The sequence below is a fragment of the Haemaphysalis longicornis genome, unplaced genomic scaffold (genome assembly GCF_048455015.1).
Source record: "Haemaphysalis longicornis isolate Haplotype H1 unplaced genomic scaffold, Haemaphysalis longicornis Haplotype H1 scaffold_3, whole genome shotgun sequence".
NCBI classification, from domain to species: Eukaryota; Metazoa; Arthropoda; class Arachnida; order Ixodida; family Ixodidae; genus Haemaphysalis; species Haemaphysalis longicornis.
This window is the reverse complement of record NW_027526335.1, coordinates 28,472,477-28,500,394: the sequence shown is the minus strand read 5'-3', so window position 1 is coordinate 28,500,394 and position 27,918 is coordinate 28,472,477. Positions and strand designations below refer to the sequence as shown.

At 46.1% G+C, this 27,918-nt stretch overlaps 2 protein-coding genes across 2 annotated transcripts; one reads left to right on the top strand and one right to left on the bottom strand.

The window, feature by feature from the left end:
• The first annotated feature begins 249 nt into the window (after positions 1-249).
• Positions 250-16,946, top strand: Prps (phosphoribosyl pyrophosphate synthetase). The gene is made up of 7 exons (XM_077702734.1): positions 250-759; positions 3,256-3,439; positions 7,211-7,309; positions 8,963-9,087; positions 11,631-11,804; positions 12,396-12,555; positions 15,373-16,946. Exons 1-7 carry the CDS (start codon positions 335-337, stop codon positions 15,463-15,465), a joined length of 1,260 nt encoding a protein of 419 aa, XP_077558860.1. The 5' UTR covers positions 250-334; the 3' UTR covers positions 15,466-16,946.
• Positions 16,947-16,979: 33 nt separating this feature from the next.
• Positions 16,980-25,562, bottom strand: LOC144174199 (uncharacterized). Its single transcript, XM_077702735.1, has 2 exons — positions 24,146-25,562; positions 16,980-20,575 (listed from the first exon to the last, which is right to left on the bottom strand). The coding sequence occupies exons 1-2, from the start codon at positions 25,262-25,264 to the stop codon at positions 20,363-20,365; spliced, it is 1,332 nt and encodes a 443-aa protein (XP_077558861.1). The 5' UTR covers positions 25,265-25,562; the 3' UTR covers positions 16,980-20,362.
• Positions 25,563-27,918: the final 2,356 nt, after the last annotated feature.

Genomic DNA, 27,918 nt, shown 5'->3' with positions numbered 1-27,918 from the left:
ATGCTGCTTCCCATCGTAGGTCAGGAAAACCTCCGTTTGGCCGGAAAACGCCCGTGGGCACAGTTAATTGCGCCACGCAGTTGAGGGAACGGGTTCATGAATAAACGTTGACCTTCAATTACCGAAACTTCCGGTTTTTTTTCAGCGTACCGCAGAAGCGGTGACACGGCTGCGTTCAAAAATGCCGCCAAAATGCCCGTTCGGGTACCCGCGTGAGCGCTCGAGCCGATGCCCACGAGCTGCACAGGTCCGCGCGGTTAAGGCATGGCTCCAGGCAGGCGCCATTGCCGTCGCGGGTGAGAATGCGGCTGTGGTTTCGGGTCGCGCCGATAAAATGGACGGCGGCCTGTTGCAATCGGCTCACATGACGGGCCAGAGGGCTCCACTTCGCCCCCATCACACGCCCTGGTGCCATTTCTGTAAGTCCTCACTAGATGGCAACAACTCCGCCATGTCTCGCAGTGGCCTGTCCTCTCCGGAGAACGAGGAGCAGCAGCTCGCCCAGCACGACGACAGTCTCGTTCTCCGCGACGGCAACGCTAAAGCAGCGAAAGCTAGCGCCGTTTCAGTCTGCGGTTGGGAGTCCAAGATTTGCTGCCTTGGCTGCCACAGCAAAGAGGTTACTTTCTGCCGCAAGATGCCCAACATCAAGGTTTTCAGCGGGTCGTCGCATTGCGATCTAGCCCAGAAAGTGGTCGACAGGCTCGGCATCGAGCTCGGCAAGGTGGTCCTCAAGAAATTCAGCAACCAGGAGACATGGTAAGTAGAAATCACTGCGCACTCCGCCTCCGGCTCAATTTTCACGTGTCTGCGTACAATCTACCGGCAAGCCGATGGTATAGTCGAGGTGTTTGGATAAGTGGTGCGCGCCGCATGGTCAGCGATTTCTCAGTGTGCGAGTCTTGAACAGAGTTGCAGTTATTGTGGATGTGTTGTAATGAGAGAGATGGTATGCCACGAGAGACATGCCATGTGTTATATCAGCTGTCTAGTCAACGTCAGCATGCGCCTGGTCAGTGCTGGGGAAGCCCCCGGGCGCTGCTGGGCCGTGCAGCGTTTGCGATAAGCCACTTGGCCGGTCCCTTATCGTCTGCCGCCGAACTTGTCCTTTATCGTCCACATGTCTGTCTCGTCTGAAAGTCGTGACCTTTCTATCCTTCACAAAACTGTCGAACCGTCTACTCGAAAATGCACGCCGTGGCAGATCACTTAAAAATCGTTCACAAGTCTGCGCTACCCCATGTGCTTGCGTCGATTGCGCAACCGTGCTCTTGTTTTTGCAAGGCGTTTAGTCGCATTAAACAAAACGTATTCGGTACGATTTCGACCCGTGGCATTCTAGTGATTGTGGTGACATTGTTTAGCTTCGTTCGTATGGCGCAAAATAGGATTAGACGTCATAATAAGCCAACCTCCTTTCCCGAGCACTCCGCGTTCGTGCGACGTAGGATTGGCGCGCTTTTATGTGGACGCTGTTCGCTTTCCCTTTGAAAAGGTGTTCGCCTGAGAAATTGCCAGGAGAAAATGCCCTGTGTGTTGGGTGTAGCCCATCCCTTAGCTTGTAGCTTTATTCGCTCAAGTGTAATCTACGAAGGTTATCGTAGATTACACTCATTTATCAAGGTCAGTTTCAAAAGGGCCAAAAAAAGAAAAAAAAACTTCGGGGTTTCTGGCGCACTAGCCAAACTAGATTAGAGTTATATGTAGGGCTTAATATATTAAAAAAAAACGTAGACAGCTTAGCGAGTCGGTACGTCTGTACTACGAAAATAGTGGAACGTGACACGTGTGAAAGTAATTACTAGGACCCTGAATTCGAGGCGCTAGACAAGATTAACAAAGGTGGGCACATTAAAAATATAACATTTCCAAGAAAAACACAAAATAGGCGCTTTAGGAACTAAACTTCTCACAGTTTCTTGCAGGGTTTAAAACCTCCCTGTGATAAGCTGATGAACACAACTAATGCCTAAATGAACTGTAATGGCAGCACTTAATACCAGAGCTATTTTAATTGGAGGTAGGACAAGGGTCTGGTAAGCGTCGCTGATGATGATGATGATTGCTATTGGGGTGATGTGTCATCTTGCCAAAAAGGACTAATATAGTTCACGTTCACGCCCCCCCCTCTCGGCAACCCATGTTGCCCTGCATCACAACTCGTGTATAACAGTCTGTCTGGATTTTCACCCAGCCGGTAAAACCACTACAGCTCACTAACTCGCCAGGGTCAGTGTTGTTCATTAATCATTATTAATAATTTCAGACCAGAAGACTAGCGATGGCTAAATGAGGATGAAACCCCTGCCAAAGTGAGCGATAAGTCTGGACGAAACATCAGCCAAAGTGAGAAACAGTGATTAATCATTAACATTGACTTTGGCTAGATAGTGGACGTGGTTTGTCTGGTTGGGTAAAAATGAAGACAGACTGGTCCCAAAGTGAGTTGCGATGCATCATCGCATGGGTTGCTTGGCTAGTTCGTGATTTGGTAATGCTAACTAGATCCTTGACAAAAGTAGCCTAGCTGCACCATGTGGTGTACTGGGTACAAGTATGATAATCCTTCACAAAAAGGCTGATACGTTTGAAGGGTGTCTGGTGAGGAAACACCATCTCGAACTGATTTGCAGCCAGTCTAAATTTGAGAAAGGAGCAATTGGTAGATATTTCTTCCAGTTTCGGCTTTTGGGGCCTTGCAGATGTAAATGAAGAAAGAGGCAGGCAATTGGATTGTGCATATAAGCACAATGAGCTCAGAATGTAGGCTGCCCTTTGCTTAAAAATTTCTGAGATAATAATTAGCTGCGTAGGAAACTAGCTTCGTGGTTACCAGGTGCAGATGGCCTTTATTTGCATTATGTGCAGTGCACCAGAATTTCATTTTCTAATCAGTTTCACTGTTAGCACCAATCTCGCTGAGGTATTTACCAAGTTATTATGCCAATCTTAAATGTCTGCAGTTTTCACTGGGAAATTTGCAGATTAGTTGGTTTGGACCTCTCGGCAATCACAGGGTGGAAAGGTTGGGTGTTTGTTGTGGTATGAGGCTGCTGATAGCCTCGAGAAGGCATTGGCTGCTTGTAAGCTGGGTAGGGGGCAGGCAGCCCAGCTTGTGCGCTGCCAGAGAGTAGTGTAACTGTGCGCAGGGTGGGGCTCAAAGGAGGTAGAGACCCTCGGAACTGTACTGTGGGTTGTGCTGTTTTGAACAGTTGGCTCGGTTGGTGAAAGGTGCCTGCTTCTTCCCACGTGCAGCGTAGAGGTCGGGGAGAGTGTTCGAGGCGAAGATGTGTACATAATCCAGAGCGGGTGCGGAGAAGTCAATGACAACCTGATGGAGCTGCTCATCATGATCAACGCCTGCAAGATTGCCTCTGCCTCGAGGGTGACCGCCGTCATCCCTTGCTTCCCATATGCCCGGCAGGACAAGAAGGACAAGGTAGGGAACTGGCAGGAGTTGCTGCTGCCAAGTGTCCGTTTTGTTTGGCTAGGCAATGCTTTGCCAGAACCTTTCCATGGAATTTGCCTGCGCAAAAGGAACAAAGTGCCGCATCTCTGGGTGGTGGGGGTGAAGTTGCGACCCTGTGCCTTCAGGAGTGCAAAGAGGGGCAGCCTCTACTGTGATGGTATGAAACAGGCAGTTCAAGAAGAGAGTGAAGTAATTTTTTAGTAATTGAATATCTTAATGCGCTCACTTGCATGGTACAGTAACGGTTGTCCAGCTTGGCAGACTGTAAGTTGAAAGAAACAGTTTCATGTTACGCAGTGAGCTCTGTTTGGGGTCTGCAACCCACAGCAGGAGGGGATTCACAAAGCACTTCTGCGGCAGAGCCTGAGGCCCCCTTGCTTTCGCTTGCTGCAAGGACGTCTGAAATGACAGCTGCTGAGTCGGAAGGAATTGCATTTGATCCCTCCTTTATTACTACCCATTGTTTAGTTTTTGATAGCTGCTGCTTTTGTTTTCTGCCACAGCTTGTAGTGCTGTCGTTTCTCCAAGGTTCCCTTTTGTCAAATGCTGAACTTTCTGTAAAATTAAGCAGTGAGTGACTGAAGTATTTTGCTGGAAAGGAACTTCATGAAGTGGCAGAAAAGGCTTAAAATTGCGATGGCAGGCGAATGATTCAGGATAGTGCAAATTTCTGCTCCCACACAGTCTGTGATAATGAGACGCTGACACACCGTTTAATTTTAACTCATTTACTTACATAAAAAGTGTGCAAAAATTGTTAATTTAGGTTCACTTTTAGTGGATACTACAGCATGCATGGTGTTTCTTCACACTCTCGCAAAAGAATTTCACCTTGCACTCAGTAGAAAGGTATAACTTCACATGTCATCTGAAAGAACTGCTGAGCTCATCTAAGTAAAAAATGTCATCAATGGTCATCAATGTGTCTGTCACTTTTTTTTGAAAGACTGTTGAAATTAAGTGGTACATCATTTATGTAAGTTCCTTCTTTTTGGAGGGTTTGCCTTATATTTATAATCTCAAAGGGAGCTGTAGCCCCAAAATTAAATACTTCTGGAAATATAAAAACTGGCTGAGACATCAAGCTTAGGAGTGATTCCTTCTCGGAAGCAAACATGCCAGCTCTAATTAGCATTTGGCAATTAAGAAAAACCACTTTATCTCTCTGGAAGCCTAAGAAAACTTGTTTGAAAGTGAACTTCTACTGTGTAAGCCTGAAAATAATAGCCAAAACGTAACAACTACAGATATCAAAGGAAACAGCAAACGATGCCTTGGTGCTACTCATAATTCAAAGTGAAGTGGTTTTCAGTAGTGGCCTGATGAAGATGCATGTGCGTCTAAATTGCAGAGGTTGTGAGATGTTGGTGACCTTTTATACTTTTAACATTTTTTTTTTGTTGTGTTACTTTTGTCAAAACCTTTTCTTTCTGTAATGCTACTAATGCTGATGTCTGGTACCATCTTGTTAATGAAAACAAAACCTGAATTTGATAGCATCTTGAGAAACTGTTTTCTTTGGTTTCTTACTTCAAAAATATGTTTTTTTTTTTTCTCCATCTTCTTCATGATCAGCCTACTCAGGCCCATTGCAGGGGGTCCCACTGACCTCCAACCGCTCCTGTGCTGCGCTACTCGGGTCCACAGTCTAGCTCTGAAGTTCTGTATTTCATCCCTCCATCGGGTTAATGGCCTTCCCCTTCTGTACCCACCTCTTCGTATCCATTATGTTACCCTAATCGTCCGCCGGTTGTCAGTTTGTCTCAGCCCAAGTCCATTTCTTTTTCTTTATTTGAACTATGTTATCTTCTACTCTAGTTTGTTCTCTGATCCAGGTAGCACGTTTCCTGTCCCTGAAAGTTACTACTGACATGGTTTGTTTCATGGCCTGTTGAGCCGACCTGAGTTTGCTTTCTAGTTGGTTAGTAAGGGGCCAAGTTTCAGCTCCATATGTCATTACCGGTGGTATGCACTGGTTGTAGATTTTTCTTATGAGTGACGTAGGTAGCTTACTTCTCATTATTTGGGAGTGCTTGCCGGGTGCTCCCAAACCCATACCTATTCTGCGCCGGATTTTTCTCTCTCGTGGTTGGGATCAGCAGTAACCATCTGTCTGAGGCAGTTATATTCTTTTATGTACTTCTAGTGTTTTGTTTCCTTGGCTGAAATAGATATTTTTGGTATGCTTATTCCTCATTACTTTACATATATTCACGGATATTTTTAGCCCCACAGCCATGCTTTGTGATTGCAGTTCCTCAAGCATTTTTTGCAGGTGCTCTGCAGCCTCACTCAGCAAGAATATGTTGTCCACAAACCTCAAATGGCTCAAGTGTCCTCCGTCTATCCTTGATCCTATGTTTTTTTAATCAAGCTTTCTAAATACCCCCTCCAGACATGCTGTGAAGTTTTGGCGAGATGGTATCTCCCTTACTCCCTTTTGGATCGGAAATTTACCTCTTTGCTTTTGGAGGGTTACCTCGCCCATGCATTGTCTTCTAGAAGTCTTATGAAGGTTCCTCTATTCGGTGGTCTTTTAGTGGTTCTAAAACGGCTGCGGTGAGTGGGGAATCAAACGCTTTCTTGTAATCTATAAATGCCATGTAAAGGGGTTTTGTGTACTCGGCGGATTTTTTTTGACTTGGTTGATGACATGGATGTGATCTATGGTTGAGTACCCTTTTGTAAACCCAGCCTTCTCTCTGGGTTGATGGGTATCCAGGCTCTCACCAATGCAGGTAACTATAACTTAAACAGTTTGTAAACAACTGAGAGTAGGCTGATGGGTCTTTAAATTCTTGAGGTCCTTGGGATCTCCCTTCTTATGAGTCAGAATAATGGTGGCATTTTAAAAACTTGTAAAACCCCCAAAAATGAAGGAACCCCAGGTATATTTTGAGTGAGTTTGCTTTGTGTAAAGCTTTCTTCTTTGCCTTGCGTTTTTTGGGTGCTGCCCAAGTCCTCATCCTTTCGTGTGTGATGTGGTTGCATCACCTGCGGTATGGCTGCTTTTATGCATTGATGCGTTTCCATTGCCCGGTGTCGGGTGAGCTGCCTGCCGGATGCGTTCGTAAGCCGATTCTTTCCTTCCTGTGTCCTGGCCCTGCCTGGCCGGTCTGCTTGGAGGGAACCATATGCCACGCGACATAAAAGCCTGCCAATGCACTACTTTGCAGCCTAGATGTGGCCGCCATTACGCTTTGGTGGGGCCATGGACCTGTGAAGTTGCATGAAATGTGAAACTTCACTTTATTCCATGCTGCCACTGGCATGTATATATGCATTTGACAAGTTAATCAAAATTGTAGTTCAGTGGAATAGCAATATGTTTTCATATTACTCAGAAATTTGTGTGGTCAAACAAATCACTCCAGAAATTTGGACTTGCTGGATATTTCGGACTTTCCCGAGGAGCGGCCAGCTGTCCCACAGGAGTAATGGCACGGATAGCGGCTCGATAGCTCGGATGCTTCATGACGACTGAAGTTATTGTTACAAGCACTGTTGACTGAAAGAAGCCATATACTATTAAGGAACAATGTTCCGAGCTGCAGGCCTCGTCTCCCACTTTGACATCTTTTTATTCTGAGTGGGACAAATGCTAGGCAGGTTGAATTGTACTTGTGCTTTGTTTGTGTGAGTAAATCGGGCAGCTTTCCAATGCCATGGTAACAATGGTGAATGCTTGGTGTGGCGCACAGCGCTGGCTATAATGCATGCATTGAATGTGCTCCTTTGCAGAGCAGGGCGCCCATTTCTGCCAAGCTTGTGGCCAACATGCTGTCCGTGGCTGGGGCCGACCACATCATCACAATGGACCTTCACGCTTCGCAAATTCAGGTGGGTTTCAAAGGGGTCTTGGCAACATTGTGCCGACTCGTATTCGTTAACCACTTGGGCACTGAACTGCAGCTCGTTAATTGTTAGTGAGCTCTGAAGCAAAAATTAAGATTGTAGGGTTTGAAAAGGTAAATTTTGAAAGCAGGTAATTAAAGGCACATCGTAACACCGAAGCAAGTTGTCCCATTATGTTAGTATGTACAAGTTGTATTCACTGACATGGCATGCATGCGGGCAACAATGTTTGTGCGCCGTCACTGGTGCGACGTGTGTTTGATGTTCCAAGCTGTCCCCCACCGAGCGCAAAGTAATGCCCCTACTCCATATGAGTGTGATTAATAACATATCTGTTGACACCACCGTTGAGAATTGGGCTGAAGCGGGGCAGATGACATGTCTTTTTTTTCTTTTTTTCCCCTTGTGAGGTGCAGGCACAGTGGCACAAGCCGCACCATGACTGTGCTGAAGCGGCACAGACATGGCCATGTCCAGTGTTGCCAAGCAAAGAAATTTGCAACTAAACTTTTCAGTGAAAACCCTCTATAGAGTGCTGAAAATACAAATATATCATTCCTGGTTGGAGCAGCTTTTATATGATGGACAGATTGCCAAAAATGTAAAAACTGGTATTGTTCCTCCATATTGCATTTTTGGGCTAGAACTTGAAAGTTGTGGGGCATTTGGTAGGGCTTGTTTAACCCCCTTTCTCCCCATAAAATATAATAGTTCAGGACGTTCTTGCAGCGTGAATACGGTTCTCGTAACTTTGTTTCATTTACATTAAAAAATAAAAGACAGGTATTGCGAAACAGGCATCCTCTTTTAGACACCTTATGTTTTCACCCAGGTTTCTGTTTTGGGTCGTTGCATAACATGCAACGACCCAATCGGGGAGACCTATAAAAAGCTCACCACCATAGTAGGTGGCACCACCACATGGATGTCTTTGAGTCCAGACTAACTGGCCTTTTTCTTCACATCACAGAAAAATTGGAGGGAAACAGGGATAGAAATGCGAGCTTTTCTGTGCCAAATATGCATTCCTTTTTGTCATAAATGGTCCAGTCACAACCATAAAGCCTGCCCTTTAAAGATGTAATCTTGGGGCAGGTGTTTGTTTGAACTTCTTCTGAAATGAAAGCTGTGCCTCGGGCTGGGAAAAATCACTCCAGCTTAAACAGTGTTGAATGGACGGCAAAGTTTGGCACTCTGTTTAAATCACAAACTTTGTTCAATTGCTAATCTAAGCTTGCTTTAAATGAGGGCAGTCTCCAGTTATATCGACTATGAAACTGCGAGGTCAGTGTAGTGTAAGTGAACGTTTTTGTTGCCATTACATTCCTCATAATAAAACTTGTGCTATCTCACTTCCTTGGCCCTGGGAGATTTTTGTGGCAACCAAGGTTGGAGTATTTTGATGGGTGTGTGCTCTGGCTGGCTCGCACAAAGGCTTACAAGCAAGAAGGAAGAAAGAGAAGCTTCATTTACATTTATTCAAGCAAAGGATGTTTGGTCTCTTCAGAGTTCAGTGGTGTGTCAGGTGCCCCGTCTTTTTATAAAACATTCTGGTGGGTGAAAGAATAAGTCTACGGGTAATCACAAACTTAATGCTGTGGAGTGCCCCCCTAAAAATCCCCCCTCTCGATGTTGCAGGGCTTCTTTGACATTCCGGTGGACAACCTGTACGCCGAACCTGCTGTCCTGAAGTGGATACGGGAGAACATTCCCGAGTGGCGGAACGGCATCATTGTTTCTCCAGACGCGGGCGGAGCCAAGAGGTACACTTCGTGGTTTTGCACTGTTCGCAATACCCTCCTCCTTGTGCAAGGCACTCGAAGTGGAGACAGAAAAATCAATGCATGCTGCTTGAAGAAATTGGGCTGTGCTTGAAATTATTTTGTTGCTAGGAGAAGAGTTGCGTCGAGTGGATGGACACTGTATCTAAGCAAACCTGCATGCTGCCTTCAACGACATCCATGGTGGCACAAAAAATGTGCCAAGTTTAATGCAAACTGCACTAGGATAATTGGAAAGATATAGACAAGGGTGATATGCTTGTAGTTATTGTACGCGCACTTGATGAGGTAGTTTGGAGTTGCCACTTGTTGGCTCATAAGGATTGGCAGATGCTGTTAAAAAGAAATGCAGATTTGAGGGGATATGCGCCATGATGTGGTGACATCCCTGTGTGGCTCTTTTAAATGTGATGCATCAACGGCACTCTGCCTAGCTTCACAGCGCTCTCTTCAATTCAACTTGGGGGTATGGGGGACTTGGGCAGTCTGTTTTCTCATTGTACAGCGAAGTTCAGTTTGGTGTTTTTTGTTTTTTTAAATGTGCATTCCTTTGCAACGGAAACGTCATTTCCCACCGAACAAAATTGTGGTGAAGTTTGAAATGTCCAATTTTTTTAGGCTTGTGCGAATATAAGTTTTAGTTCAAAGCGAATTCGAAGAGAATAGTTCTTGGGGTCGATTACTTTTGAAGCAAATTCAAATAGTTGTCAGCTGTCCTAAAAACAAAACTGAAATAGAGTTGTTCTTATGCAAAAATTCTTTATTTTTGAGGTTACAACATGCAAATGCATCACAGAGAATGCTATGATAACACCGTAAAAAAAATTGAAGTTGTAGAAGCTGCTGCTCCCTTCTACACAGACAACAACCTACAACACACACATGCATAAAACATCACAGAAAATCATTTGGTAACACATTTCATTAAAAAAAATTATGAGAAAAACTAGCAGTCTACAGCAGTGGAAAAGACACTCCCTTCTACTAGTTACAAGGCTACAACACTGAAAAAAATCTAAAAATTTTTGGTAACATATTTCAAGCAAAAAAAAAATAATGGCATACATAGACTACCAGCTCCACATGCAGTGAAGAAAGTGCTCCCTACTACTAGCTAAAAGGCTACATTCCACCGAAAATTAAAAAAAAAAATCAGAAAATTGTTTGATAACATGTTGATAACACGTCGTTGACAACATGTAGCCCTCGTTGGCGTCTACAGAATAGCGTGGCACTTGAGACACAGCTCCCTGGCTTGGCGGGACCTTCACACAAAAATTCCATATAGGGTTGGCACCTGTGGATGCATTGGCCATGTCACTTGACTGATTGAAGCAACTGATGCACACTGAAGTTTAAGTGTGGAGTGCAATCAAAACCTGCTCACTGCACGTGTTACCAAACAACTTGTTTGGTTACGGTTTAATTTCAGAAATTAATTTCAGAATTAATTTAACTTCAGAAATTACCTTACATGCACAGCTTTCCTTTACTGTGTTCACAAGTTTTCATGAAAAAATACTAGTTGCTTCATACGCGCCGGGAGAAGCAGCTCCTGCTGGCTGCTTACAACATTTCCTGCTTTCGAGAGCAGCTTCACTCCTCGCTTGCATGGCAGGAATTGAAAGGAACTTTCGTTCCACCTTGAAACGGTGAAAACATCAACACAAAAATAAGTAGTCACTAAAAAAGGTAAAACTGGCATGCAGTTGGCTCCAGCATTTTTACCACCACATAGAAGCTCAGCTAAAGAAAAAAAAAAGTGCTGTAGCCATTAGTATCCGTGCTTGTAGCCAACCAAAGCACAAGTTACAGGCCGCCGTTTTGAACAGTGTTCCGATAATTCAGCGTCGAATCGGCAGTACAAGTGCGCCGGCTCGGTGCCGCTCTGTCGGCAACAATGTCGTTTTGGTACAGCCTTTGAACGGAAAGTGTGATGGTGGCCAAGAGCTCGTCGCACCCCTAGGCAAGGCAACAGCTTGACACTGATAGAAATGCCCCCGTTGTTGGGGTCTTGTGACAAGCCTGGGATGGCATCTCTGGGAACTTGACAAAAAAAGCTTGGCTTTTGGCTGCCTGTTTTGGAGCCCCAAGTAAATCCTGCATTTGGATCGAAGCGAATAACGAATATAAAGCAATTCGATCGATTATTTGACGACACTAAATAGTTGCCCATCCCTAGTTGTAACATCTAAAGCACGTAACTGTGAAGCTCGTTAAAACAGATGGCACATCTAAGAAAAATTTGCATACATTCTAAGCGCTGCTACTGCCTTGAAAAATTGCATAGCTGTGTTTTTCCGCTCAAAGTTTGCTCTGGTGGAGCAAACTTTGGAGACCCCTTCTTCAGGGGTCTCCAAGTGGAATTTGTAATGAACAGCGAGTACTTGGAACGACCTGGCAGGCAGGCAGAGCAGCCTCTGTATGTGTGGTTATATCAACAATGCATGGACGTGTGTTAGGGGGGTTGTTCCAGTGGCGTCCCAACTGGGCTTCTGTGTAGTTGCTCCCCGTGCCCTTTCCAGGGTGACCGCCATAGCGGACCGGCTGAACGTGGAGTTTGCGCTGATCCACAAGGAGCGCAAGAAGGCCAACGAGGTGGCCAGCATGGTGCTGGTGGGAGACGTCAAGGACCGCGTGGCCATCCTGGTCGATGACATGGCCGACACCTGCGGCACCATCGTCCACGCCGCCGACAAGTGCGTCCCGCTCTCCCCCATTTCTGGGTTCCGCCAGTCTCTTCTTGTTTGTAGGTTCCCGACTAAGAGCCGTGAGGGCACTTTTGTGGTCGACTTGACTGCGTCAAGGCGGGAACAAAGTTCTTATGCAGGTGCTGTGCATCTCTGCTGATAAAACGCAGTAGTGGCGCGTGGATTTAAACATGTGCTGTAAGTTTGTTTGGATAGTATCGTACGCACAGCTTCAATCAGTGCTGCTTCACGATTGTGAACATCACCTTGCAAGTTGACATGTACGAGGATGCTTGTGGTTGCAGGATGACCAGGCTTGCTCGGAGGCTGTTTAGCAAGTTTGTTTTATCTAAACTGAGTGCTAAAATGAAGCTTTTAGCAGCGGCTATCAGCTAAATGGGGTATCTGGCTGAATGTTGGTTAATTCAAACTCCGGTGGTGTAGAGCAGATACGATTGCTGCTTCATAGTTGTATCTGTTAATGGGGGCACAAAAAGACTGTCATTGTGCGCAAGCAATTTGAATCTGAAAACCGGATGCAGATTTAACTGGACAGAAACAAGCAGCCTGTCATCTCGCGACCTTCGTTCTGTCTTGCAGGTTGAGGGAAGCAGGAGCCAGCAAAGTCTATGCCATTCTGACCCATGGCATCTTTTCGGGGCCAGCCATTTCAAGGATCAACGATGCCTGCTTTGAGGCTGTGGTGGTTACAAACACCATTCCACAAGACCAACATATGAAGGAGTGTCCCAAAATACAGGTTTGTAGCACTTTTTGTCAATTTAGAGAGTATTTACCCACTGTAGGGTTGTATACGATGAACTCCAATTAAGCAGGGTCTGTGTTCAAAGGTGAACATTAGTTGTAATTGTTCTTGTTTGGAAGCTTTTTAAGGTATTAGTGAAGGCCTGTATATACAGTTACCTATACCTCAGTGTATCAAAACTGCAATATAATGGAGTTATGAAGTATAAGTAACTTAACTCCCTTTGGAAACCATGTACATTTAGTCTCTATATGACAAAGTAAATGTTAATTTTGAATAAACCAGTGCACAAAAATGTGGATGAGAAGACGAAGGCAGAGGACTGCTTTGCTGACAACTTACAAATGTCAAGAGAGATTGACTACCAAGCTTCCCATAAGCTAAAGATGATGATGATGCAGCAGTGACAAAAACGAGTGTTCAGCAAGATTTTCAGCTAAATTTTTGTTTTGGGTCTAAGAGTAGCGCCAACACAGAAAGAAGTAGAAAAAACTGGTACTAATATGTGTGGGCGTTCAAGGTATGTGGGTGAATACTCTAACCAGAGCACTGATTGATCAGTTTAACAGTATAGTGTACTGGCACCAAGTCGCCACCAGTGCCCCTTAAAGGAGCACTTATAGAAAAGCTGGGAAGCTCTAATAAATTACGCTTTGCTTAGAGTTATTGCTCACTCACTTTGAATGCAAGTGCAATGTATAGGGAACAAGCTCAGTATTGTTTGTAAAGGGAGTCCATAGAATTTGTGGTTGCATTGTGTGTCAAGCTTGGGTGCCCAGTTTAAAGGGACACTAAAGGGTAAACCTGTATCGATATATTACGGTGCCGAAAATCTAAATCCACCATCATCGCGACTAGCAGAACGCTTTTGGGTACTATAATTTGTGACGTCACAAAAGTTGTGAACGACGAAAGCTGATCATTGGAGAAGCCTCTATAGATGTTTTCCTGACATAAACAGTTCTTCGGTAGCGGAGTGCGTGAAACAAATGTAATTGAACACTTTACATGAGCTCATCTTGTTTAAAAAGCGCAGATTTTGTACATTGTGAGACAGGCTGCTTCCCTCACGCTTCAGTTGGCCATCACGTTTTCAGTTGCATTTTGGAAAAGACGTGTTATACAGTGGAGCATAGTTAGCGAAGCCAATAATATATAGCAGTGAATGCCTGAGCTTCTGCAAGCAATAACCCCGGCAAGAAGCAGCAAAAGGAACAAGGTGTTTAGGCGACTCGCCTGAGTGTTCTCCATGCACGGATGTTGCTGTTGGTAAAGTGTGCTTGCGCCCGCATTGAACCTTATCACAGTGAAGGGGAAAGGGTACCTTGTGCTCCTCCGCTCACCGCAAGCCACTGTGATAGTCTGTAAGCGTCGCATAGCTCTACGCTTGAGCCTGGGGGAGCCGGGCGGGACTACTCTATTGTAGCGTTAGCAGGCCGAAATAAAAAAGACATCGTCACTGCCAGCTTATCGTGTTCGAGTGCTCGAAGCGGCGAGCGTGGACGCCGCTGATCACATTTCACTGATGCTCTGTTTGTGCCGGGCTGGTGCCAGCGCATGGGAGCTCGCTAGAGTGGCATCGGAGAAAGCGCACGCGGCGTACTTGTTTCATGTATCGCCTCACAGATGTGTGGCTTTGGGCAGCGGTTGATGTGATGTTGTTGCCATGGCATCACTGATATGTCAAGAAGCATTTTTCATTCCGTTGGGGACAAATCATAAGTCTAAGCCAGCCCCCTCTGCTAGAGAATCATTGCTGGCGTCGGCCATGGCTTGCAGACGTGTCATTGCCAGCGTGAGAGCACCTGAACAGCACCGGTGCCTCGCTCCTACCTTGTTACGCAATGGCTACATCACGAAAAAGTGAAAGTGAAATGGGAAAGAGGGATTCCAGCTTCACTTATTTCTCAGGAAATAACACATCGTTGCTCATTGAACACAAGCTGAGAGTGCTATGAAACGTATGGTCTTTCAGTTAAAACAAAAATTTATTACTAAGCCTTTAGTGTCCCTTTAATGTGCAGGAGCAAATGAAATGTATCTGTTCAGCTTTATGTCCACATATCGCTCCCTTTACGTACAGTGTACGAGCGCAGTGCTCCCATAAGGCCGGATTGAAAAGATATAATAACGGAGGTCGAGGCAATAGTTAAATAACATGATGGCCAACAAAGACTGTACGAAGATAACGAACACAAATACTAAGTTTAAAATGGAACCTGTATAAAGGTTGATGCCAACGTGTGCCGCAACTGTGGAATTTGCTGTATGCACTAGCATCTGCCAACCAGCTGTCCACTTTCGTGCAGCAGTTGGCAAATGCTTATGACGAGGTTGCAGCCGCAAAATTTTTCCATTTTTCAACGCTGACGTACAGTGTGGCCAACCCTACCAAATTTGCAGGGGGTTTTTATTGTCTCATTTGAAAGTTGCAGAAATTCTTTAGGTAGCAGATGGTAGGAATCACTACAGCTGTGGTGCACACTGTAATTTCGCACTTTATACAGTGTAGTTTTGCGTTGAATTAGCAGCGTAGATGAGGCAACAGCTTTCACATTCATACCTCCCTTGGCCACTTTTTGTGCTAGTGCATGCACTAGTTTTGCAACAGACTTGTTTGAAGCCCTTGCTTTTGACCTGGCAGTACTCATGGAGAGCCTCCCAAACTTACCCCATCCCGGCTGCCACAAAGTCCCTTGCATCTCTGGGACTTTCCGCCCTAGGGTTTTCCCCTCGTTCCCCCACCTCATTCCCCTTGTTCCTTCGCACTTGGCACCAAAGCGACAGAAGCTGCTCTTGTTGTCTTTGCAGTGTATCGATGTCTCCATGATCCTTGCCGAGGCCATTCGCAGAACCCACAACGGAGAGTCGGTGTCCTACTTGTTTAGTCATGTGCCCATGTAGCCGGCATGGCAGCAGCACATCACCGGTTCGCCCTGCCCCCTTCCCCCACCTTGTTTTTTTTTCCCCCTTTGCTGCTCCTTGAGGGTGTGCCCTCCTCCCATGGTGATGCCTTGTTCTTTTTGCCTTTCTTTTAACCCTTAACCTTTCTGTGTCTTACCTTAGCACGCGTCCCTCTCCTTACTTTTGTTTTCCTCCGAAGATAACCTCCTACATTTTAGTGGCACATCTGTCTCGTGTGTTTCCCTTGTTGTTGCTTTTCTTTTTTAAAGCATTAGTGCTGTGTCATATTACAGCAGGCCTGAAAGTCACTGGCTGCGAAAGCCGCCGCGGAACAATCTGCACCTTGTGCCATTAAAGCTGCCTTGTGTAATGGAACGGGGACAGCATGTACAACAGACACGTGCAAGTAAGGGGTGTGTGGTGTTTTTGTTGCCCTTAGGTCTCTGTGCCTTCCTGGTCAGCCTGTTACTTTGAGGACCGTGAAGCCGTTTTTAAGTGTGCCGGTTTTTTTTTCTTTTTTTTTTTGTCATGTATGGCTCGTTTGCCAGAGCACGGGGTGATGAGCCACTTCAGTTGTCAGAGTACTTTTTTTTTTCTTTCCAAGCCTCTTAGTTTATGGAATTTTGTGTTAGCTGTAAGCAAAATATAGAGTGGGCATTCGTGCTGATCAGATAGGGCACAGGCTACAGTGAATAAACACTTTTTTGTCACAGAAGTGGCATTGCGACTACTAGCCTTCTCTAAGGCAAAGAAGAGGCAGAGATGGGGAGAAGGTATGTAAATGTGCTTGCATGAAGAAGTTGGCGTTTTGTTTCTTTTGTGCAACAGAGTGGCAGTGATGCCTCGTGCTTCCTGGCTACTTATGAATGTCTTTTCATACTTGCCACTTATTGTTTGAAGTTGTTAGTTTTTATCTTGTGTAGTTCACACTGAGAGCCAATGTCAAAACCTTTTCTCGTGAACTGTCCAATGGTCATGCTGTGCAATCAAGTTGGTCATCATTGCTGTTGAGCCGCCAGCCCTCATGTTGGTGAAAGGGACAAACTGCGTCGCCTGAACTTTTTTCCATTGCACTATACGCAGCTGGCGAAGAAAAGTAAAAAAATTGGTAGTTGGCAGTGCGCTTTGTTTGGAAGACAAGTTGTGTATTTCCCTTGCCCTTCTTCTTTCCTTGCTTTTCAGCAGACCGATGTTTCAGGATTTTTCAGTGAAGCGATATATAGGAACTTTCACGGCATTTCTTTGTGCCCTGTTATTACCAATGGACCTTCGAACTGATGTAGGCGTTCTTCTGACAGACCCAACCACAGCAGCGCATAGACATCTCGCACAGCGGCTGTGTACACAAGCAGGTTGCCTTGTACATTTTCGACGCATTCCATTACAGTTCAAGAGAGAAAGAATGCATGTGCTGTGCACACTTTCGGGGCATTGTTTTACATTGTCTTTTCCTTTGCATTAAACAAATTTTAGGTACACAACTGCTGTCTCAATCTGGAGCACACAGACAAGTCTCTTGTTGCAAAGCAGTTTTTATTCAACAGCCAACATAGTACACCTCGAACACTTTCAATCAACACTGAACAGACAAACTTTGCCAATGGTAAAGATGTTTCAACACCCTGGTGATTTCATTGTGGCTTTCATGTCAGCGGCGCCGCACGCATAACAAACTCCTCAACAAGTTGCATACTCGGACTACAACCTTTCCTGCTCTCTGAAGAGCAACTCTTCTTACTCAACAAATCTGGCCACGCAAAGTGCAATTTTATTTGGATGACCAGCTCTGTCTTGTTGCCCGCTGGAACTAAAGGAAACGATGCTGCTTGTAAATGCTTCTTGTTACAGTTCTCGCAAAGGCACAAGCGTCGTTTAGTAATTATTTTTATATCCCCTATTGCTCTGCTGGTGGTTCACTCAGACAAACAGGATGAACCAGCATTGGCAGTTTACGCCCAGATGAAGAGCTAGGGGAGATCCACAGAGTGATGGCCTTGCTCTGGTCAGACGGGAGCCAATCCTATAGCCTTGCATGAGCAGCAGTTTCCGACAATGCCAGCCGACTTCCCTGTCCTGTGTGTGCGCACAAAAATGCTGTGAAGCAGCCCTTGTATTTTGGGGTGGAATTTGAAAGGTGGTGGCAAATTTGCAGGCCGCTTGCAGAACCCCAACTACTTTAGTAAACTGGTAACAAAAAGCTGCCTCCTTCCTTGATATGTAAATGCCTAGAACGTCTGAAGTATGGGCCACTATTTACAGACTTTTGCTTAGCGCTCCAGTGGGTTAGAGCACCAGGTATGTTGGACAGCCTCCTAGACATCGTGGTGGACAATATTTGTCACTGTCAACAGCACCAGCATAAGAGGTGCACTAAACAGTGCATAGCTTTCACATACTGTGCACAACGGCGTGGCTAGACTACTTGGGGAGAGGTCACAACACAAGCTCTTGTTGACTAGCAAGTGCACCTGCTCATTGTTCGGTCCAAGGGATTTGCTCGGAGTACAACCTACAGCAGCACTGCAATGGAACTTCCGAACACAATTCGTTGCATCAAAGACGAATTGTTTAGATTTGCAAGTACCCCTTCTGGAGAAGAGTTTTAGTGGTCAGGCACGAGTCCTGGGCTGTTTATTGGGTGCCAAGTTGCTTTGAAATTCGGCTCGCGTGAAAGATCCCCAGGTGGTCGAAATTGATCCGGAGCCTTCCACTATGGCGCACCTCATCGCCTGCGTTGCGTTGGCGTGTTAAACCCTACAATCAATCAAAGCTGCTTGATGCGTGTTTTCATAGCAGCAAATTTGAAGAATGCCTAATAAGGAAAGCCAGTAAACTGCCCAGTCAAGTCTGAACTTGCGCGCCTCAGCAAAGGTACTTCATATTTCTTGGCTCTGCATAGCTTTCCAAAAAAAAGCCTACTTCTGTTGCCTTTAAATATGCTTCAGTTCCTTGACAGTGGTTGTTTTAGCCAGCATTCGACTTTATTGGCAATGCCTGGACTGCTTTTCATGAGCAAAACAAGTGTGCGCCTGAACTAACACTATATAGTGAGCTCAAATGAGTTTATTGATGCCTGTACTGCTTTTGAGGAGCAAAACAAGTGTGTGCACCGAAACTAATGCTGCAATGAGCTCGGAAAGCAGCTTGAGGTTTGTCCTAACTGCTTGTAAACACCCTGCAAACGTGACCAACTGTTCTAAGGCACACAAGCATTGTTTGGGATGCAATGACTGGTGCTCCAAAACAATTTTGCACTCGAGTCCGAAAGTAGTAACAGCTCGGCTACGCATGCCTGCATTCGTGCAAGCTGGATTCCAATACGCTAGCCAGAATGCTGCCTTGGTAGAGTTTGCAAAAGTCACCGGTGTGCGCCATATTCTCATTCCTCACAATCTACTGCTACGCCCACGAGCGACAGAATGGGCAAAGAGGTATGCATGTTCCAGACACTACTGTACAGGATGCATTAGCAAGAAAGAAGCACCATCTTATGCACACAAATGTAAAAGGCTGCGCAGTGTCTCGCATCGAGCTACACGAACTAAAATGAGTGCGGCACAAAAATAAAACTGTACATGCTTCGCCGCAGTGTTGTAACAAAACATTGAGCACTTTCCAAGGAAACTGTCCGTGGCACACACACAGCCTCAAGACCAAATTATTTACAAAAATGTGCTTCGTGGCCGGCTGAAATCATCTCGCAAGGTAAAAACAACATGCCGCGAGCCACGGCCCCTGTACAGAAAGCTTTCGTACGCATTGCAGATAACACTGCACTGAAGGGCCATTTTTCAGCCATCGTGCCAAACTTTCAACCACATCGCGTACAGTGCAAATGCAGACTTGTGGCAGCATTGTAGAGCTCCATACTCGGAGCCCAGGCTTAGCTGAACACTTGCACACCGTCAAAGTTATCATTAGGTCTCCTTGAAGATGTTGCTTATACAGCGTGTGAAATTCAAAGCAGGAAAAGTACCCTTCATGCTGAACAACGTGGCTCTGCCAGTGTTCTGTGTAAATGTAGCATTCAAGAGCCAGGTGTAAAAGTAGCAAACATTGTTCACACACAGTCTAATTGCCTAGCTTTAAGGCTGGTGGTCGTATGGCACTGTAGAGAATGTGTTCGATGTAAAGTGACAGCTCTGCTTGCATTGCTGAAATGAAACAGGTGCCACACAATCTTGGCAGATACACTGTCAAAGTCAGACCAGTTCTCTGCCCAGTAAGTTTGTAAGGCTACCCTTGCGCATGGCTACACCAGTGGTGCTTATTTTTCAGCAGTGAAACCTTCACGAGTACCAAGGGAAAAAATGACGGAACCCAGCCTTTTAAGATGCATACACAAAGAGAAGTCACGAGCGCTTATGTCGTCCTTCCCTTTGTTCTGATCCAAGCTGCACTGTTAAACCAAAAATGAATTCGTACCAACTCGCAACTTACCACCCTCTTAATTAAGAACACCAGTGGTGCACCATGCCGCATACTCCGTGCATGTGCTGTCCGAATGGTCGTTTGTTAGTCAAGTGTGGCAGTCCATACCCGAGATGGAGAACAGCCAACAGTGCAAGGCAGGGCCACAAAACAAACAATCCATAGCAAGAATACTTTGCTACCGGTTGCCAAATTCTATAAGGAATTCCACTGCCAAACTATGGTTTTACTGCTAGTTAAAACGGTGGGCTAGTCAACATATCTGAACACTAGTGAAAATCAGGCAAAAATGACTTCCAGCTGTTTCTGAGAGGACCAGTTCTCTCTGGGTTGAGCGCCACATGCTTGTTGCACAGCGAAGGCCAGCATTTGTGGGCTTTTGGCATAGGGAAGCAAAGAAGCAAGCGACTGCTGCTGCCGCAGGAACTTTGGTGGGCTGCCCCCTCTCTCGCCTGGAAAGGTGGACTCAGTGCGAGTGGTGCTTCTGCCGCGGTGGGAAATGCTTGACGACACCTGCGAATGGTGGCGGTGGTGGGGCGGTGGCTCCCACCGGGGCTGTCGGCAGTGCATGGCGTGTCAGGGAGAGAGAGTGAGATCGCGCCCTCTGCACGTGGCTGAGGTCCTGCGAAGGCGCGACCTCGCGCGACGGCTTGGCAGACTCAATTCTCTTGAGCAGAGCCTGGGGTTTTTGAAAAGAGTGGAGAGGGACGTCGTGTCAGACTCCGCAGCGTGGGCCCCGAAAGCCAGCGCCCGCGCGACTCCGTCATTTTGTACAGAGCACTTGCCCCCAATGCAGATGCAACTCACTCTCTCTAATCTGAGGCCAGAAAACTTGACAGTTCTATATGAGAACCCTGCAATATATCACAATGTAGGAAGGCACGCATGCCCTTCAAGGCAGTTAGGGCCTGTCATTGCAAAACATGAAATCTCGTACACTTAACAGATGAAACGGGTACATCCAATGCTTCTAAAAAGGCCATGACCTTTGCCCCTGATACCAAAGCTTAAATTGCTTCTGAAAATGACTCTTGAAAGGATGTGGTCAAACTTGTCCCTTTAATGCCCAAAACTTTATTATTTTGCTTAAGCATGTGAGAAGTTTTTTTTTTTTTTTATGATCTAAAAGGACTTCCGACATCACAAATATGAAGTCAGAAAAAAATTTGGTTCATTAGGATGGACATATTGGGCACTGGGAAACACTGGACACTGGCTGCCGATATATCACTTGAACAAGAGAGCTACCTTGATCACCACGATTTATTGCTCAAGTGAAGACAATAACGTAAAGTTTGTATTGCTACCATTTGTAATAACAACGAAATTTCACAATTTGTTACCTGTCACTAGCCCGTTGAGCCACCCGGGCTCGATGCAAGTTGACATGCTTAATATTTTTTTTAGCAGACGCAAGCGCGTGCTGCCCTCTCTCCTTTTATTTTTGAAGGTCCGGGATCCTTTATCTGTCGATTGATGGTGTTAAAGGTTGAAAAAAAAAAAAAAAAACCACAAAGTGCAAAGTGCGAGAGAAAAAAATATTGAGTTGCTGCTCCTGAGCAACACTGGGCATCAAAGGGTTAACACAGCTCAAACCGGCTCCTTGCTGAAAGCCCATCGTAACTTGACAGCCAAATTGCCAGAAAAACCCATTGGTCCACATTGTGACCAATATCTTGCTGTTTATTGTCCATTACTTGCCTGACAAAATACCCACTTTATCGTTTCCCAATCAGCCTGTCAGAAATCGTGCAAAAAAATGACTCGCCTCACAGCCCAGGTCGTAACACCTGCTCCTCAACTGAATTAAGAATGTAAGCCAGGCTGTACACAGTACCAAAAAATTTGTGCTAGCCACTTTTGTAATTTAAACGCTCCCTTAATCTTCAGTTGAAATTTTGCTTACTGTAAGCTCACAAACTGCTTGAGTGAACTTGATGTGCAAACTCATAAAACTGTGCCTAGCAAAAATGACTACCCACAGTACTACATGCATCCTGACCAATGAAACTTACAGCTTGGGCTGGTACAGTCAGTAACAAATGAAACCCATACAGGACAACACACAGATTTAGGAATGTGTTCTCTATGACGTATGGCCACTACACATAAAAAATATAAAAGATCATTTAGTTATTTAAACTTGGAGATTTAGTGCTGTAAAATTTATACACTCACTTCCACACATTGTCTGCTGACTGCACACACTAATGGAGTCTTAGTTATTTCTAAGTGTTGACTTAGGAAGCAGGGCCAGCTGCTTGCCAAGCATCCAGCAGTGCACTGTGTTACGTTGCTGCTGCAGAACTTGAGAGCACCGAAATAATGTGTGGTTTTCAATAACATGCCATTACTATCCCAAAAGCATGGGTCATCAGCTAGCCCAAGGATGCTCAGGCTAAGAGAGAAATCACCTGCACTTTGAAAGTGCAAGTCTTCTTCCTTGATTTTAAGGGGCCCTACCTAGACCTTAAACCAGTTGCCTACAAAAAAATCTCAGCCCAGGGTCACATGTCCATGTGCAGTAGGGAACTATATAAAGTTGGTAGCCCCATACCGACATTCCGTTGTCAGTGAGATCTTATTGCTGCTACTGGCCATCTTCTCTTATGGGAACACAAGTGTTATCACTGCTTTAAAGACAGTGCAACAACAAAAAGAGTCAGAGATTACGAAAATAACTGGCAGGGTCCATGTGAGTGCTTGAAACCCTTGAATTTGAAGTTTCCAAGGCTATGGAAGTCCTGGAATTTTTCGAATGCTTCTATTCAATAAACAGTAAAAGCAATAAGAGTAAGAAAAGATCAAATGTGTTGCCTTGTTGATCTTCTTCAGCAAATAAAATTTTGCAACACACGGAAAGTGCATTTTAACCCAAACAAACAATGATAAGAAATCGGCAAAAAAGAAAATATTGCCGGAGCCATCTTTTTGACAAGGACGTATCTGAACTGATAACAAGTCTCTTATTGAAACGGATCTAGCGACATTCCATTTTTTTTGGCGATCTCATTTCAAACCTTCCGCTTCCCCTAAACCAGGGTCTTATTTGGATCTTGAACAAGGTAGTCTTCAAAAATGAGCACACAGAACGATACAATTCCTTGAAAACACTAGAAGTTCTGCTTTATAAACCAGCACGAACCGAGACTTGGTATGCACTGATTAAATAGCGAAGTAGTTATACACCGGGAATGGCTATCTTTCACAGAGCTTCCCAACACAACCAGTCGTTGCCATTTCACGGCTCCCTGAATAGTACTTCCCAAGAAATTTTTTGTACTTCTGGCAACTATGCGGCACACGTAACCAATATTTGTAAGGAAAAGGTGTCCATCTGCCTAGAAAGGCTTCCGAATGCTGACAGATTGAAAACATCACAGTATGACCTTTCTGCACGACATTAACACAAAAACAATGTGGAACTATGTTGTTCAAGGCAATGAAGCCTTTCTGTGGCCTTGTACCAGTGTTTCTCTGAGGAATTTACAGACCGTGCACAATGATTTATCTAAAAAGAGGGCTCATTGATGTGAAAACTTCATCCCATAGAAAGGTTTCCTAACGCTGACAGATTGAAAACACCACACTACGACCTTTTTGTATGACACTGCATGAAAACAATGTGGAACTTTGTTGTTTCAGACAAGGAAGCCTTTCTGTGACCTTGTACCAGTGTTTCTACAAGCAATTTGCAGAACCTGCACAATGATTTATCTAAAAAGCAGACTCAATGATGTGAACACTTCTTTATTTCACGGCACTGGTGACACGGGCTGCAAACAGGATGTTACTACTTACCGTCAGGAACGTCATTAAATTTCCCTTTGCACAGCTGTGACACCGCCGGTTCTGCTAAGGGGCTTTACTTAAGCAGCCAGTGTTGGAGCCAAACATTCATGCTTCACTCTTACACAAACACAAACGTAGACCGATCTAAAAAAAATAGCCTAATGTGAACTTTAGGGTGTCCTTCAATACGTATATCAACTACACATGATGCCATGCAGTCTGTTGTCCCCACAGTAGACGAAATGCGGGTTTCTCAAAAGCTGCTAGCGAATGCGCCAAACCAGCAGCGGGCACATAGCTACCACGATCGCACAGACACGGGGCTTGCACACGAATCGAAACGACTAAGCTGGGGGAAAGCTCACGACAGACTTAGCTCCATCAACGGCGCCCTTTGCGCAGCCGAGGCGCGAACGAATTGAACGAAGTGGTGTGAGCGATACGCGCGAAAACTTACGAGGTTTTCCACTTCAATCTGCCTCTGCTGCCGCTGCCGGTTGATTGCCGAAGGCGCCAGACGGGACGGCGTCCTTGAGTCGAATTTCGGTCTCGGTCGGTTCTGCTGGGCCAAGATGCGCTTCAACAGCCTCTGGTTCTCGCGGTCGATCCGCTGCACTTCTTCGTTCGAGAAGGACATGTTCTTGCGTCCCTTGGCCAGATTAGAGGCCACCGCTTCCTTGCGCGCCCGGCTCGCCTGGCCTTGCTCGCACTGGTGCGCCTCGAGCCGCCTGATCGCGTCCACCAGCAGCTGCAGGTCGACGGAATCGCGCGGCTGGTTCTTGCCGCCCAGGCGGACCTTGTTGGCCAGCTTCACCGCGTGCGGGGGTCTGCGCCTGGCGCCCCTGAAGGAGCCCTCGTCGGACTCGCTGCCGCTGCTACTGCTGCTGCTGCTGCGGTCACCAGGCGCGGACCTCGCGACACCGTTCAGGGCCGACTCCGGCAAAGCCAGCTTGCTGAGGGGTAGCTTCACCGTCGGCACGGGGCTGTCACACATGTAGGGGGAGTGCAGGGGCGTCACGTCCGTGATGGATTCGGACTCCGAGAGGTCCTCCATGGAGCCCTCGCTGAGCGACGACAAGCCGTCCGAGTCCGTGACGGACACGCTCGAGCGCGGGCTGGTCGCGTCCAGGTCGTCGTCGTTCTCGCCGTCCTGCTCCATGCGAACGTTGCGAAGCGACGGGCACGGAGGCGACGGCTCCTTCATGTCGCGGTCGGTGAGCGAAACGGCTGGCGGCGCCACGGAGGGGCTCGCTCTCCTCGCGAAGAAACCCGAGTTGATGGCCGTCGGCAGGCGATACGAATCCAGGGGCAGCAGACTGCCGTCGCCGGCCATGGGAAGGGAGCTGCCACTCGACGAAAGGACGCTCTGCGGAGCGAACGGCACTGCATCGCGAATGTGACATTTCTGACCTAGGCCTGCAACATCGACCGCTACGGTGCTGCACGACGGCTTGTTCTCGGCGCTGTCATCTTGGCCGTAGCACGTCGGAGGCGTCGCGGCAGCGTCGAAGAAAGCCACGTCGCTGTGTAAGCGCAGGTCGTTGTTGCTTCCACCCAGGTCGGCTTTCCAAGACATATCGGCCGATCCTGCACACAGCGGATCGACGACGGCAGGCTGCCTCGACGCACATCCATCAAACGCGCAGACGACTGGGACGAGCTGAAGCGAAATCCGCTCGCTGTGTGCTTTCAGAACCCCCGACCGTGCCTTGCAGACGCAAAACAGTTCGCCTGAACTGTGACATGCGTCGAATTTCGATGCAATGCGGTGTTCGCGAGCTCACCGAACTTTGCGACGACCACCATTTCTGCCCGTCAGCGCTAGCAACGCTCGCCAACGTTTGTTCGGTTGGTTTGTGCATGTGGCGCCACAGAACAGGGAGGGTGGCGCCATCCTTTACAGCTGCGGCCGCTACGGCGGCGGCGGCGGCGGCAACTAAAGAAACGCTAGAAACGCCTACGTATTTTTTAAGTGGCGTCACAGCGTGTCGTCATCGCACGAATGACGCCACCGTTTTTGCCCAAGTGCTGCGGATCTGCTGACTCCGTTTTCACGAATTAAAAAGCTCTGACGTGCTACGAGGATGCATTGATGTGTTGAAAAAAAAAAAGTCGTTATGCAAACGGACCTTTCGAAACTCTAGACTGCGTTGCTGCATCGTCGCTTGTCATTAACGTAAAAATTATTACACAGGGCTAGCCGGATGAAAAACTAAAGCTAAAAAAAGGAACGCTTGCGAGCACGTTTTGAACCGCAAAATATCAGCTAAAGGAATAAAAACAGCAACAAAGAAAGCAGCGCTTTGCCAAGGCCTCTTTCGCCTTCTTTATAGTACCGTCGATTTCCGCGGCCGTGCTGCTCCTGCGAGTGGTTTCGCGCGTTGGTCGCAAGCATCGCATCAAGAGCAGCTCTTGCCGCAATGTACCCAAGTTTGACCCCCGGAACAGTATACGTATAATGTTTTTCTTCTTTATATTTATATTTATGTCATGCTTGGCTCTAGGATAGCGAGTCTTTTCTTTAGTGTTTGTAATAATCAGGCCCCGAAATCTTGATCAGTTGCGCATAATTTCGATTCCTCAAAAAACACGTACGTATGCTCCGAAGTTGTCCCAAAATCGGCGCGGTTCGCAAGGCCCCTCTGTTACACTATAGTCCCTGAATATACTGAGTATAGTCCTTGAAGGGGAAAAAAAAAGATTTTTTTTTCTATCCTATCATGGTTCCAGCAAGCCATGGTATGTACAGTTTCTTACTAAAAAAACTATGCAGTAAGCTAGACCTCCATTCGGAGTGAGGGGGGGGAGAGGTTTTTGCACTTGATCTCACCCAACACGATTCAGTGCCTAAAGATCCAACGTGGCGAAAGATCCAACAGTGGATCTTCTGTCTCGGTGGATCCTTCATTTCGTTGGGTATTCTAGCTCATTGGCTCTTCTATCTCGGTAGATCTTCTGTCTCTGTGGATATTCAGGCTCGATTGGACAGTTAACAAGAACGCTCCAACAACATCCCTAAAAAAGAATATGTTGCTGAGAACTAACTCAAGCTTGTTCCCGTCGCATGGTTGTTTTGGGCGGCACAAACAAGCGCAGGTGAAAATTCGGGAGATTTACTTGCTCAATTGCGCACTTTGCTGTTTTCATTTATCATTTAGGTGGCTTTTTTGGGAACGAACTAGTTATACCATTCAGATAACTTCACACTTCCAATGAAGGAGTCAACATGTTCATAAATATTAGAAATTGTATTCTTCAAGCGAAGCTTGTATTCGCTGACTTGCGGCGTCGGCGATGGCGTAGGCCGAATCGCCAAGCTTGCAGCAAGGATAACTTTATCCGCGCACTCTAATGGCGATGTTAATGATGATGATGATGCTCGTGAAGTGTTTGGCACATAGAGCTCGCTGTCTGCAACTGGCGCGGGCGCACAAGTATCGCTCTATATCGCGCCACAATGGGAGCCATTAATTCAAGGTCGCCGCTCACATCAAGCCACATCGCAGGTGCGGTGGTCGCTCAGGCTCTCGCGGCATGGACAGGCCGCGCGTGGTTCGCTCCATGGAAGAGCGGGCAGCCATTGAGGAACGTAAACGTTCCCGATAATGGCAGAAGAATGATCTGCAAGAACGTATACGAAGCATTTGCGATCGTGTTAAGCTCATCGAAATGAAAGGGTTTCGTTTTGGTCGGTCGATGATTTTGCGTTTTAATTTCGGTAATAGCGTTTTGAGTTAGGTAGAAGTGTTTTCGTTGCCGTTTTGCGAGGATTACGATTCAATTTTTTCCGTTTTCGTTTTCACTGAGGTCAAGCATCGCTTGCATCCCTGTTTCCGAAGGGAAGGGATTCGTTAATTTTTTTTTCACTGCGCCGCCTATCGATCATTCGTAAAAAATAAAGTCCATGGAAGTCTGGTTTCAGTTTTGCGTTAGTTTTTCACTTGTATTAAGTACAGTGGCGTTCCTGGCTAACCTTGCACCCGGGGCCCCAGCAAATTTGTCACCCCCCTCTCATACAAAATGTCAGCAATAATCAGAACAAATCAGCACAATTGCCACTATTTTATTTGATATTATAATAATTCCCTTTATTTTATTTCCTGTATTTTATTTATTTTATTTCCTTTATTTTCTAAATTAGGTTTACCCACTTATTTTGTTTTGTTAAAATAAAGTGTTGAAAGAACAACAAAAGGCGAATCTATTTTTGCATAGAAATGAACAAAAACT